General features: G+C 51.7%; 1 protein-coding gene across 3 annotated transcripts in view; it reads right to left on the bottom strand.

The window, feature by feature from the left end:
* LOC121555167 (protein HEG) overlaps positions 1–12,793 on the bottom strand; it is a 44,364-nt gene that overhangs the window by 20,317 nt on the left and 11,254 nt on the right. For 2 of the 3 annotated variants that reach the window (XM_041868989.2, XM_041868990.2), the window contains exons 2-3: positions 1,363–2,676; positions 75–1,187 (exon numbers count right to left, since the gene is read on the bottom strand). In XM_041868989.2, the coding sequence (XP_041724923.1) occupies positions 75–1,187; positions 1,363–2,676 (2,427 nt within the window). Of the gene's footprint in view, positions 1–74; positions 1,188–1,362; positions 2,677–6,560; positions 6,584–12,793 lie in introns of those variants that run through there. The other variant, XM_041868991.2, reaches the window with a different exon arrangement.

Here is a 12,793-nt window from a genome sequence, read left to right as displayed (position 1 = left end):
CATCTTAATTCCAATTTTCCAGCTAAATTCAGGGCAAAACTAACTTTAGCAGAATCAAAGCTTTGTTGACAAACCTGGTGTCTGGGGTGTAGATCTGATGTCCATTGGAGCTGTGGTCACTTCTACCTCAGTGGTCCCCCTGTCAGTGTGTTTCCCTGTAGTGTGCAGTTCCACCGTGCTCCTGGTGGTGCTGTGGCTGTAGGAAGAGGAGGCTGTAGTAGTGGTGGTGGTGAAGGCCTGGCCGTTGTGGGCCGTGGTGTTCCCTGGTGTGGCAGTGCTGGTCTCCAGGTGCAAGGTGGTTACATCGGTGGAGCTGGTCACTTCGGTGAAGCTCACCCCCGTTGAGGGCTCCTGGGTCTGGGTCTGAAGGGTAGGCGAGCACTGGGGGGTGGAAGCCGAGGTCTGGAGACCCAGAGTAGTCTCAGTGGTAATGGTGGTAGGGATGGTGGTGGGTTGAGTCTGGGCCTCGACGGAGGTGGCGGTGCTAAGCTGAACCATCCTCGTCGTAGCCAGAGGGGGGGTCAGTGTGGTGCTGGTTGCCGTAGTAACTCTGTTGAGCTCCTCCTCAGTGACCTGTGACGTCATCGTCACGGTAATGGATGTGCTGGACACCAGGACCTCTGTGGTCACCGCTGGCGATGGCCGCTCCGTCTTGGGGACAAAGGGAGGCTGGCTTGAGAGGAACCGGGACAGGGAGTCGTCCAGGGCGGTGGCATTTTCTCGTAGCGTCGGGGGAGCAGTAGTTAGACCCAGACCTACGATGGTAGTGTCCTCTGTGTGGAGCGATGAGACCCCTTCTGTCTCACCCTGGCCCCCCTGGGTGCTGAGGGGACCTGTGGAGGACTCTGTGGAAGTCCCAGACCCGGTGACCAGGATGGAGGGAGTATCTCTATCTCCTCCCTGAGAGGTGTTGGTGCTGGGATGGCTGGGTCCTTCTGAAAACAGGATGGGGGGCTGTGAAGAATCAGGGACCCCATCTTCTGTCTGGGACGTCCTGCCTCTGGAGGGCTGACTGGAGTCTGTTGTGTCTGTGTCCCGTCTGCTGTGGTTATCAACCACGCTGAGAGGGGGGGTGGAGTGGGGGGTTCCCTCCGAAACCAGAGAGGTGAGGTCCTGCTGTTGGGTCGTCACATTGGGGGGTCCAGTCAGCGGGTTGGTCCCTCTGGAGGAAAAACTACCAGGCCACTCTGTTTAGAAGAAGTAGAAGAAGAGGAAGAGGGAGAAGAAGAAGAAGATAACTTTATTGTCCATTTACTACATGAGAAATGGAAATTCGTATTTTGCATATCCCATTCTCCCCGGTAGACATATACATACTGTACATACATATACACAGAGAGGGAATTTCAGAGGGTTGTTTACCTTGTGAAGAGTTTGTGTTGGAGTGGGGGTGAGAGTCAGACCCAGACGTAGCGTCATGCCCATGGTCAGGTCCGGTGGAGGGTATCCTGTCGGTGACATCCCCAGCCCCGGCGCCGGTGCGGCCGGTCGGGAGGCCCCAGGTAGAGTCCTCAGGGTACATGGAGGTGCTGTTGGAGGTCACAGACAGTAAGGTCCTCTCTCCCGCTCGACTCATAGTGGAGGAGATGTAGGTGCGGTCAGTGTGGACAGGGATGGGGAGAGCCATGGTTCCTAGGTCGGTCCACTGGTCCTGCCTGAGAGTATCTGTTGACTGTCCTTGCCTGAGACCCATTGTGCCTCGGTTTGTGGACTGGTCCTCTCTGAGACCCACGGTGCCTTGGTTTGTGGACTGGTCCTCTCTGAGACCCACGGTGCCTCGGTTTGTGGACTGGTCCTCTCTGAGACCCACAATACCTTGGTTTGTGGACTGGTCCTCTCTGAGACCCACAGTACCTCGGTTTGTGGACTGGTCCTCTCTGAGATCCATGGTTCCTCGGTTTGTGGACTGGTCCTCTCTGAGACCCACGGTACCTCGGTTTGTGGACTGGTCCTCTCTGAGACCCACAGTTCCTCGGTTTGTGGACTGGTCCTCTCTGAGACCCACAGTACCTCGGTTTGTGGACTGGTCCTCTCTGAGATCTATGGTTCCTCGGTTTGTGGACTGGTCCTCTCTGAGACCCACAGTACCTCGGTTTGTGGACTGGGCCTCTCTGAGACCCACAGTTCCTCGGTTTGTGGACTGGTCCTCTCTGAGACCCACAGTACCTCGGTTTGAGGACTGGTCCTCTCTGAGACCCACAGTACCTCGGTTTGTGGACAGGTCCTCGCTGAGACCCACGGTACCTCGGTTTGTCGACTGGTCCTCTCTGAGACCCACAGTACCTCGGTTTGTCGACTGGTCCTCTCTGAGACCCATGGTGCCTCGGTTTGTCGACTGGTCCTCTCTGAGACCCACTGTGTTTCCATCTGTTGACTGGTCCTGCCTGAGACTGCTGTCAGCATCAGGGCTGTCCTGAGGCAGTCTGGCTTCAGTAACAGACACAGACTTGAACTCTACTGAGCGTTTGGTTTCAGTCAAAGCCCTGAGTTGTGCTGGGAGCCCAGAGTAGGCCTCTGGTAGGTGGTCTGGTGTTAGTCTGGTCTGGTCCTTCCACTGTGTGGTAGCCTCTGTGGACACTACAATGGTAGAGCTCCTCTGCTCCATCGACAAACCAAGGGTTCCTTCTGCTGTCCAGCTGGTTGAGTCCGTGGAGAGATGTGTGTTTTGTTCAGTGGCTTTGAATAATAAATATATAAATAAAATTAAAAAAGGATGTCAGGTATGTGTTTTCTGTATTCAAGGAAAGCAATGTGAAACATAGGCCTACATAAAGAGTTGGGGAGAAAGACATCCAAAACAAAAATGTAAATGTCTGCACCACCAGATGGCCCCAGAGAGTTTGTATCTTTCTTCAAATGCAGGATTTAATGCCTGCAGCTGTACTGATTTTGGGTGGAGAACAATTGGCAGCCAGGCCTGTCTACCCTAACAAAAGCCTGGGCCCTAAATATGGAGGTGACTCTGGCCTTTGGGACTTTACCATTTCCTTCCTAAAGCTGATATGTCAGAAGCCATAGATGTTATAATACTGTCACACTGCAGATGTTGGCTGGGTTCATTTGAAGCAGAGTTTGCTCTCTGGCTCACAGTTTTTGGGGGCTTTTTGAAAACAGTCAGTTAAAGACATGCTCCACTACTTTGGCGACTAGTAAGTATTTTTTAAACCTCCCGCTTTGGGATGGATGTGTCAATGTGTAGTTCATACATGCATAATCTATGAGCAGAGTTACTGTATTCCCACAATTAGCCACGAAATCCCTAGTTTGAAAGTGACTGTTTTTGGAAGCTGTGCGGCGTCATCTTCCCTAGATGTACCCCTACGTGGGCAGCCCTTCGCCATTTGAGTGACAGCTAGCAAGACGCACACACAGTAGAGCGAGAGCAATGACGGGGTGCACATATGTGACTCGTTTCAGGAAACTAGACGTATGTCGCGCGTCACTAATTCACAGGAGAGCCATTTGAACGTAAACTTTTTTTTAAAAATCAAAATGCGTTTTTTGGCAGAAATGCCTTCTGGAACATGTGAACTTTCATGTGCCTTAATAACAAACGTGTATGCTATCTGTAAATACAAATACAATTGTTAAATTACGAGCCTAGTTGGTTTAGCCATGGAAAAAGACAGGAACCTTCCCGCGAGCCATGATTGGCTGAGATAATGGTTGGGCTGGACATGCCGAGAGATGAGTTCGGATTGGTCTGCCATGTAGCACGCTTCTGTCTATAACATGAGCTGGTCAGTATTTGTAGGTAATCCTTTCTAACGCTGCTTTTTTTTTATATATCAAAGTGTTGCTCTCCACTTTCTGGAGGACTGAGTTTTGAAATCAGTGGAAGGCCCGGTGGAATTAGAGTATGATAGCTAAGGAGATGGAGAAAATTCTGGCCTTTGATTGCAAATATGCAGAGGGAGTTGAAAAGAGAACACACAGGAGGCTGTATAAAACACCTGTCTCCGGATTACATCTTCATACTAAGGGCAACCATGGCATCCGTGACAGAGAGGGAGAAGCATCCATCCATGTATACGGGTAAGATAGTCTAGCAAGCTACATTTTCAGATATTACACGTTTCTAATTTAGTCAGAAAGTTGTTTTTATTTCAAGTTAAAGCGTACTGTTAGGTAGCTAGCTAACACTACCTGGCTAGCTAATGTTACGTGTATGATTTGTGTAGTAATATTATTCATATCTCAGAGCCATTTGCATTGCTAGTTATAGCCTAATGTTAGCTAGCTAACATTGAACCTGATTGGTTAGCTACATGCAGATGCATGCAGGGTAGTAACGTTATGAGTTGGGATTATGGTTAATTGTTTAGCTAGCTAGGTACATGTCTAAACAAAAGACTGCACTATGCAAGTAACCATTTCAATACAATGTTCATGATGTCACTGCGACAAATGTCGATAGACGTAGCTGGTAAATTCGCTCTGGCTATCTACGCACTTTCATCTGAGTGTGCCAGAGTGCAGAATAACAGACAAATTTACGAACACTCAACACCCGTTGAATATGGCCGGTGTCAGTAAACGTCAGCAGAAAAGCGGAATTAAATCGTTGCCAGCAGCACAGTTACAGTCACCAACACTCTGGTTAACAAAAAACAGCCTAACCAGCTCTGCTAGAGCGAGTAAAATGGTCAGAGTGAGGTGTTTTCTCATGTGTCTGGAAGTAGCTAGCAAGCAAGCCAACGTTAGCCAGTTACAGTGGGGAGAACAATATTTGATACACTGCCGATTTTGCAGGTTTTCCTACTTACAAAGCATGTAGAGGTCTGTAATTTTTTTTATCATAGGTACACTTCAACTGTGAGAGACGGAATCTAGAACAAAAATCAAGAAAATCACATTGTATGATTTTTAAGTAATTAATTTGCATTTTATTGCATGACATAAGTATTTGATACATCAGAAAAGCAGAACTTAATATTTGGTACAGAAACCTTTGTTTGCAATTACAGAGATCATACGTTTCCCATACACCTCCATGCTTCACGGTTGGGATGGTGTTCTTGGGGTTGTACTCATCCTTCTTCTTCCTCCAAACATGGCGAGTGGAGTTTAGACCAAAAAGCTCTATTTTTGTCTCATCAGACCTCTGGATCATCCAGATGGTCATTGGCAAACTTCAGACGGGCCTGGACATGCGCTGGCTTGAGCAGGGGGACCTTGCGTGCGCTGCAGGATTTTAATTACTAATGGTTTTCTTTGAGACTGTGGTCCCAGCTCTCTTCAGGTCATTGACCAGGTCCTGCCGTGTAGTTCTGGGCTGATCCCTCACCTTCCTCATGATCATTGATGCCCCCCGAGGTGAGATCTTGCATGGAGCCCCAGACTGAGGGTGATTGACCGTCATCTTGAACTTCTTCCATTTTCTAATAATTGCGCCAACAGTTGTTGCCGTCTAACCAAGCTGCTTGCCTATTGTCCTGTAGCCCATCCCAGCCTTGTGCAGGTCTACAATTGTATCCCTGATGTCCTTACACAGCTCTCTGGTCTTGGCCATTGTGGAGAGGTTGGAGTCTGTTTGATTGAGTGTGTGGACAGGTGTCTTTTATACAGGTTAACGAGTTCAAACAGGTGCAGTTAATACAGGTAATAAGTGGAGAACAGGAGGGCTTCTTAAACAAAAACTAACAGGTCTGTGAGAGCCGGAATTCTTACTGGTTGGTAGGTGATCAAATACTTATGTCATGCAATAAAATGCAAATTAATTACTTAAAAATCATACAATGTTTAGATTCCGTCTCTCACAGTTGAAGTGTACCTATGATAAAAATGACAGACCTCTACATGCTTTGTAAGTAGGAAAACCTGCCAAATCGGCAGTGTATCAAATACTTGTTCTCCCCACTGTAGCTTGGACGCTTGACTGCTGTTGTTAGGTCAGAACGCTCGGATCAACCCTACTCCTCGGCCAGAGTGTCCAGTGTGTGCTCTGAACGCTCCGAGAGCGAAACGCTCTGAATTTACAAACTGGACAATCTGACAACGCTCTGAGTTTACGAACGCCCAGGGTGCACTCTGGCACTCCAGATTGAATTTATGAATACACCTGTAGTATAAACCAGCCTTTAGTCTTGAAATCTTTGGTTGTTTAGTACATGGCCTCACGTGAATCCTTAAAGAGATGGGTGGGGCTAAGGCTTAATAGGGTGTGAAATATGCTGAATGGGTGTAGACAAAGAAGAGCTCTCCAGTAGCTTTACCAAAACATTCAAGGGCCATTTTCTCAAAAGTGAGGTTCCAAGTTTATCAACTTTCAAAGCAGAATTACTTTCCCATTGTTCCTCAACTGTAGTGTATGATATACCAATTTCTAGCTCTGAGTCTCTACTTTTATCCAATATAAAAAAACACCATTTCAAATTTTGCTACATAAGACCGAATCAAGCCGGTCGGTCACATATATGAACATTTGTGAGGTAGTACTGTCACGAACAGAAGAGGACCCAAGAGCGCAAGTTCAAATTCAGAGTTCTTTATTCAAGGTTACAGGCGGGAAAAGGAGTCCCAGGGGTGTCAGGGGTCTTTCAGGGTCCTCCTGTGGGTACCTGTGCTCCGGGGGTCACCAAATGTCCGGGGGTGTCCAGTCCAAGTGCTTAGTGTGTGTGTTCCCCAGTGATGGAGCGGCGTATCGGGCTGAGGGTGGTGAAACGTCTGGGCACGCTCATCTGGTGGTCGGAGACCTGGGGGAACACACACACAACAGCAATATGAATGGCAGGCAGAAGTACAGATCAGGGCTGGGCAAATATCGTGGTGAGAGACAGAAGGCAGAAACGAGTTACCGGAGGGGCTGAAGATCGGAGAGTAGTCGAGGTCCAGAAGGCAGGTTGGGATAGACGGGGCAGTAGAACAAGGAGGCAGTCAAGAAAGGATCGGTATCACAAACAGGAGTCAGAGCGCAGACAGGCAGGTTACTGGTCCGGGTTTGAAGACGATCTGACAGGGCTTGGCTGAAAAACAGGGCTTGATATACTGGGAGAGGTAGTGGGGAAATGCAGTTCAGCTGGCAGAGTAATTAGAACAGAGTGAGGCAAGGTGAGGATGGTGAGTGGGAAATGCAGTGCAGCTGGCCAGGTAACAAGAGCAGAGCAGGGCAGGTGGAGCTAGTTAGGCTGAGTAGAGAGAGGGAGGTGAGCAGAGTGGAAGATAATTGAATGCAATTAATGTTGCTACCAGGGAGAGAGAGTGCTCATGACAGGACCCCCCCTCCAAGGGACGGCCCCAGAAGTCCCAAGAACAACATCATGCCGGGAGGGTGGAGGGGAGCAGGCGGCGGGTCAGAACTCCTCCGAGCGGTCCGAGTGAATCTCCTCATCCTCAGAAGGAGCTGGAGGGTCACGGTCGGGAGACAGGACAGGCACTGAGACAGGAGCAGGGCGGGCCGGACGGCTAGGAACCCCTCTTGGACGGCCCCTACGGATTGCAGGCTGATCAGGATGTAGTCGGTGGAAGTCAGTGATAAGGGTCCGGTCCACTATCCTCCTGGCCGGGATCCAGGTCCTCTCCTCTGGACCATATCCCTCCCAATCAACGAGGTACTGGAGACCCCTACCCCTTCGCCTAGAGCGGAGCAGCCGCCGGACGGTGAAGACAGGACCGCCATCTACGAGGCGCGGAGGAGGTGGCGCCGGAGCTGCAGGGACCAGGGGACTTTCATGGACCGGCTTGACCTTGGAGACGTGGAAGGTGGGGTGGACCCGCATGGAAGCGGGCAACTGAAGTCGGACCGCCGTTGGACTGATGACTTTCTGCACAGGAAAAGGACCAATGAAGCGAGGGGCCAGCTTTCGTGATACAACCCGCAGCGGCAGATCCCGGGCAGACAGCCAGACCTTCTGACCAACCCGGTAAGTAGGTGCTGGGGTCCTCCGTCGGTTGGCACCGACGGCGTAGCTGGTTCCAGACTTCAGGAGCACAGTGCGAGCCTGGGCCCAAGTGCGGCGGCAGCGGCGGGCATACGCAAGAGCAGACGGACAGGTGGCATCCGCCTCCTGGCTGGCAAACAGTGGAGGTTGATACCCGTAGACACACTGAAAGGGGGAGAGCCCGGTGGAGGAACTGGTGAGTGAATTATGGGCATATTCCACCCAGAGCAGGTGTTGAGCCCAGGCCCGGGGGATTTTGGGAAGCCACACACCTCAGTGCCTTCTCCAGCTCCTGGTTCATGCGTTCAGTCTGGCCGTTTGACTGCGGGTGGAATCCAGACGATAGGCTGGCGGTGGCCCCAAGGAGATGACAGAACTCCTTCCAAAAGGTTGCTGAGAATTGCGGGCCCCGGGTCTGACACTATATCCTGGGGTAGGCCATGGATACGAAACACATGTTCCAGGACCACCTGGGAGGTCTCTTTAGCAGAGGGTAGTTTGGGAAGGGGCACGAAGTGGGTCATCTTACTAAAGCGGTCAACAATGGTAAGGATGACTGTGTGTCCGTCAGAGGGCGGAAGGCCCGTAACAAAGTCCAGTGAAACGTGGGACCAGGGCCTCTTGGGTATGAGTAGGGGTTGCAGCAACCCAGCAGGAGGCTGGTTGGGAGTCTTGTTTCGGTTACAAGTGGGACAAGCTCGGATGAATTCTCGGACATCCCGTCTCATCCCCCGCCACCAGAAACGCTGGCGGACCAGATGAAGGGTGCGAGTGATGCCGGGATGACAGGCCAGACGGGATTCGTGCCCCCCACTGAATCACAGGTGACCTGAGATTTGCTGGAACAAACAGACGGTTGGGGGCGCTGGTGCTTGGACCTGGCTGGTCCCGAAGAGCCTCCATGACCTGCTTCTCGATCTCCCAGGTGAGGGCCGCTACGACCAAGTGGCTGGGAAGAATGGGAGCTGTCGTGGCGGTGGTCTCGTCCTTCTGAAACATCCGGGAAAGAGCATCAGGTTTGATGTTGCGAGATCCCGGGCGGTAGGAGAGCGTGAAATTGAAGCGCGTAAAGAACAGAGACCACCGCTGTTGACGGGAGTTCAGCCTCCTGGCTGTTTGGATATACTCCAGGTTCTTGTGGTCTGTCCACACTACGAATGGTTCCTTTGACCCCTCTAACCAGTGCCGCCATTCTTCAAGGGCGAGCTTGACAGCCAACAGCTCGCGGTTCCCAATGTCGTAGTTGCATTCGGCAGGGGTTAGCCGACGGGAGTAGAAGGCACAGGGGTGCATCTTGCCATCCTCAGCTGCTCTTTGAGAAAGCACTGCACCCACTCCCACGTCCGAAGCATCTACCTCCACCACAAACTGCCTTGCTGCATCTGGCATCTGGAGGATGGGAGCAGAAGTGAAACATGTCTTGAGGATATTGAAGGCCTTATCAGCAGCTGATGTCCATTGGTACGGTTGTTTAGTGCTGGTTAGCGCCGTGAGGGGTGCAGCCACTGTGCTATAGTTTCTGATGAATCTCCTATAAAAGTTGGCAAAGCCCAGGAACTGTTGCAACTTCTTCCGAGACTCAGGAACTGGCCAGGAAGTGACAGCCGACACCTTCGTGAGATCCATCTGAATGCTGCCCTCGGTCACCACATACCCCAGGAATGAAACGGTCTTGGCATGGAACTCGCACTTCTCTGCCTTCACGAAAAGAGAGTTCTCCAGCAGGCGGCGCAGGACCAACCGGACGTGGTGCGTGTGTTCTGACAGAGTCTTTGAGAATATTAAAATATCGTCAAGGTACACAAATACGAACGTATTTAGCATGTCCCTGAGGATATCATTCACTAGGGCTTGAAAAAACTGCTGGGGCATTGGTGAGGCCGAAGGGCATGACGAGATATTCATAGTGGCCGGTTGGTGTGTTGAACGCTGTCTTCCATTCGTCTCCCTCCCTCATCCGCACCAGATGGTAGGCATTGCGAAGGTCCAGCTTAGTGAATACAGTGGCTCCCTGCAGCAGTTCGAAGGCAGACGAAAGTAAGGGCAGTGGGTAGCGATTCTTAACCGTGATGTCGTTTCAGACCCCGGTAATCTATGCATGGACGAAGAGAACCGTCCTTCTTGCCGACAAAGAAGAATCCCGCTCCTGCGGGGAAGACGACGGTCTAATTATCCCGGAGGCAAGAGAGTCATTAATGTAGTCCTCCATGGCCTTTCTTTCCGGGGCTGACAGTGAATACAGACGACCCTTGGGAGGTGCTGTGCCAGGCAGGAGATCAATCGCGCAGTCATAGGGTCTGTGTGGGGGTAGAGATGTCGCCTTGGATTTGTTGAACACCTCTTTCAGGCTGTGGTAACAGGCCGGAACATTGGATATGTCGGAGGTAGCGCTAGATCCTTCCCCGGTGAACGGGCAGGGTGGCCCCCCTTAAACAGGTCTGGTGACAACTCCTTCCCCACTCACGGACTGTTCCTGTCTCCCCAGTCGATGTGGGGGTTGTGCTGACGGAGCCACGGGTATCCAAGAATGAGTGGTTGGCCAGGTGAGTGTAGGAGGTGAAACTGGATGGACTCCTGGTGGTTTCCTGACAGCAGGATTGTCACAGGGGCGGAGATATGAGTGACAGTGCCAAGATGATGCCCATCCAGGGCTCGTGCAGGAATGGGTTGTGTCAGTTGATGATGGTTCACGCCCAGTTGCTGTGCAAGCTCAGGGTCCATGATGTTTGCTTCGCTCCGGAATCCACAAGGGCGGCCAATGTATGAGTCTTGTCAGAAAGCTGAAGGCGGAGATGAAGCAGGGTCTTTCGGATGGAGGGAGACTGAAGGCTTGTTGAGCTCACCCGGATCTCCCCTACACCTGGTGAGCTGCGGCTTTTGCCGGACAAGTAGCGACACGGTGATTCTCGCCACCACAGTAGAGGCAAAGGTTGGAGCTTAGACGGCGCCGACGCTCCTCGGGAGTCAGAGAGGCACGGCCAATCTCCATGGGCTCAGGCTGATTGAGTTGGCTATGGGACTTGACAGGCAGGGGCTGGACAGAAGCGGTATCGACCCGAGTACGGATGGCAGGTTGACTGAGACGGCCCCTTCTCCTCCTCCGGGTCTGTATACGGCGGTCAATGCGAACGGCAAGGTCAATGGCGGCATCAAGCGTTGAGGGCGGGTCATGGGAAACAAGCTCGTCCTTGATATAGTCCGCCAGGCTATGGAGGAAGGCTTGCACCAGTGCCTCTGGGTTAAACGAGCCTTGACTGGCCAGGGTACGAAAGTCAATGGAGAAGTCTGCCACTGTCCGATTGCCCTGACGGATGGTGAGCAGAGCTTGTGACGCTTCGGCTGTGGGCGAGCCTAGGTCAAAGACCTTTAACATCTCCTCCTCAAAGGCACTGAAGGAGGCACAGGCTGGGGTTTGCCGGTCGAATTCCGCCGTTCCCACAACCGAGCTCGACCGGTGAGATGTGTGATGACATACCCCACCTTGGCTCCCTCTGTTGAGAAAGTCCTGGGCTGTAGTGCAAACTGGATTCGGCAGCTGCTCAAGAATGGTCTTACTTGCTTCTGGTTGCCATCAAAACGTTCCGGGTTCCCAATCCTTGGTTCAGGAGCGTGGGGATCTGGTGGCAGCACTGCCGGGCCTGCAGCATTGGGACCTCCAGCGGAGGGATGAAGGAGTATCGGTGGTACAGGAACAAAAGGACCAGGGGGGGTGCAGGTGGAGTAGCCGGGCTTGAGAGTAGTTGCAGGGCTTGGGCTAGCTGTTGTTGCTGCAGTTGGAACTGTTGTTGCTGCTGGTTGAATAGCTGGAGAAGGGAAGCGATGTCGCCAGCCATCCGATTTATGTCTCCCTCAGAGCGTTCCAGTCGCTGTAGGGCAGTCCTCTCTGGCTCTTCCTCCATCGTGGTCAGGGAGTGCGCTGGGTCCATGATGGTCAGATCGTTCTGTCACGAACAGAAGAGGACCCAAGAGCGCAAGTTCAAATTCAGAGTTCTTTATTCAAGGTTACAGGCGGGAAAAGGAGTCCCAGGGGTGTCAGGGGTCTTTCAGGGTCCTCCTGTGGGTACCTGTGCTCCGGGGGTCACCAAATGTCCGGGGGTGTCCAGTCCAAGTGCTTAGTGTGTGTGTTCCCCAGTGATGGAGCGGCGTATCGGGCTGAGGGTGGTGAAACGTCTGGGCACGCTCATCTGGTGGTCGGAGACCTGGGGGAACACACACACAACAGCAATATGAATGGCAGGCAGAAGTACAGATCAGGGCTGGGCAAATATCGTGGTGAGAGACAGAAGGCAGAAACGAGTTACCGGAGGGGCTGAAGATCGGAGAGTAGTCGAGGTCCAGAAGGCAGGTTGGGATAGACGGGGCAGTAGAACAAGGAGGCAGTCAAGAAAGGATCGGTATCACAAACAGGAGTCAGAGCGCAGACAGGCAGGTTACTGGTCCGGGTTTGAAGACGATCTGACAGGGCTTGGCTGAAAAACAGGGCTTGATATACTGGGAGAGGTAGTGGGGAAATGCAGTTCAGCTGGCAGAGTAATTAGAACAGAGTGAGGCAAGGTGAGGATGGTGAGTGGGAAATGCAGTGCAGCTGGCCAGGTAACAAGAGCAGAGCAGGGCAGGTGGAGCTAGTTAGGCTGAGTAGAGAGAGGGAGGTGAGCAGAGTGGAAGATAATTGAATGCAATTAATGTTGCTACCAGGGAGAGAGAGTGCTCATGACAAGTACGCAGTTTTCGGGGACCACTTTTGGCTTTTGGGCGCTGCTTTCAGAACTTCTGGCTAAAAAGTATACAAAATTACCGGAGAATATCTTTAATATCTCATTGTAGTCATTTAAATCTGAAAATTAATTGGTAAGTTCATTGCTTTATTTTTTTGCCAATTAAGTTTCTGTTTGTAAAGATACATGACTAGGCCT

This window comes from Coregonus clupeaformis, chromosome 40 (genome assembly GCF_020615455.1).
Source record: "Coregonus clupeaformis isolate EN_2021a chromosome 40, ASM2061545v1, whole genome shotgun sequence".
NCBI classification, from domain to species: Eukaryota; Metazoa; Chordata; class Actinopteri; order Salmoniformes; family Salmonidae; genus Coregonus; species Coregonus clupeaformis.
This window is presented reverse-complemented; position numbering and strand designations above follow the sequence as displayed.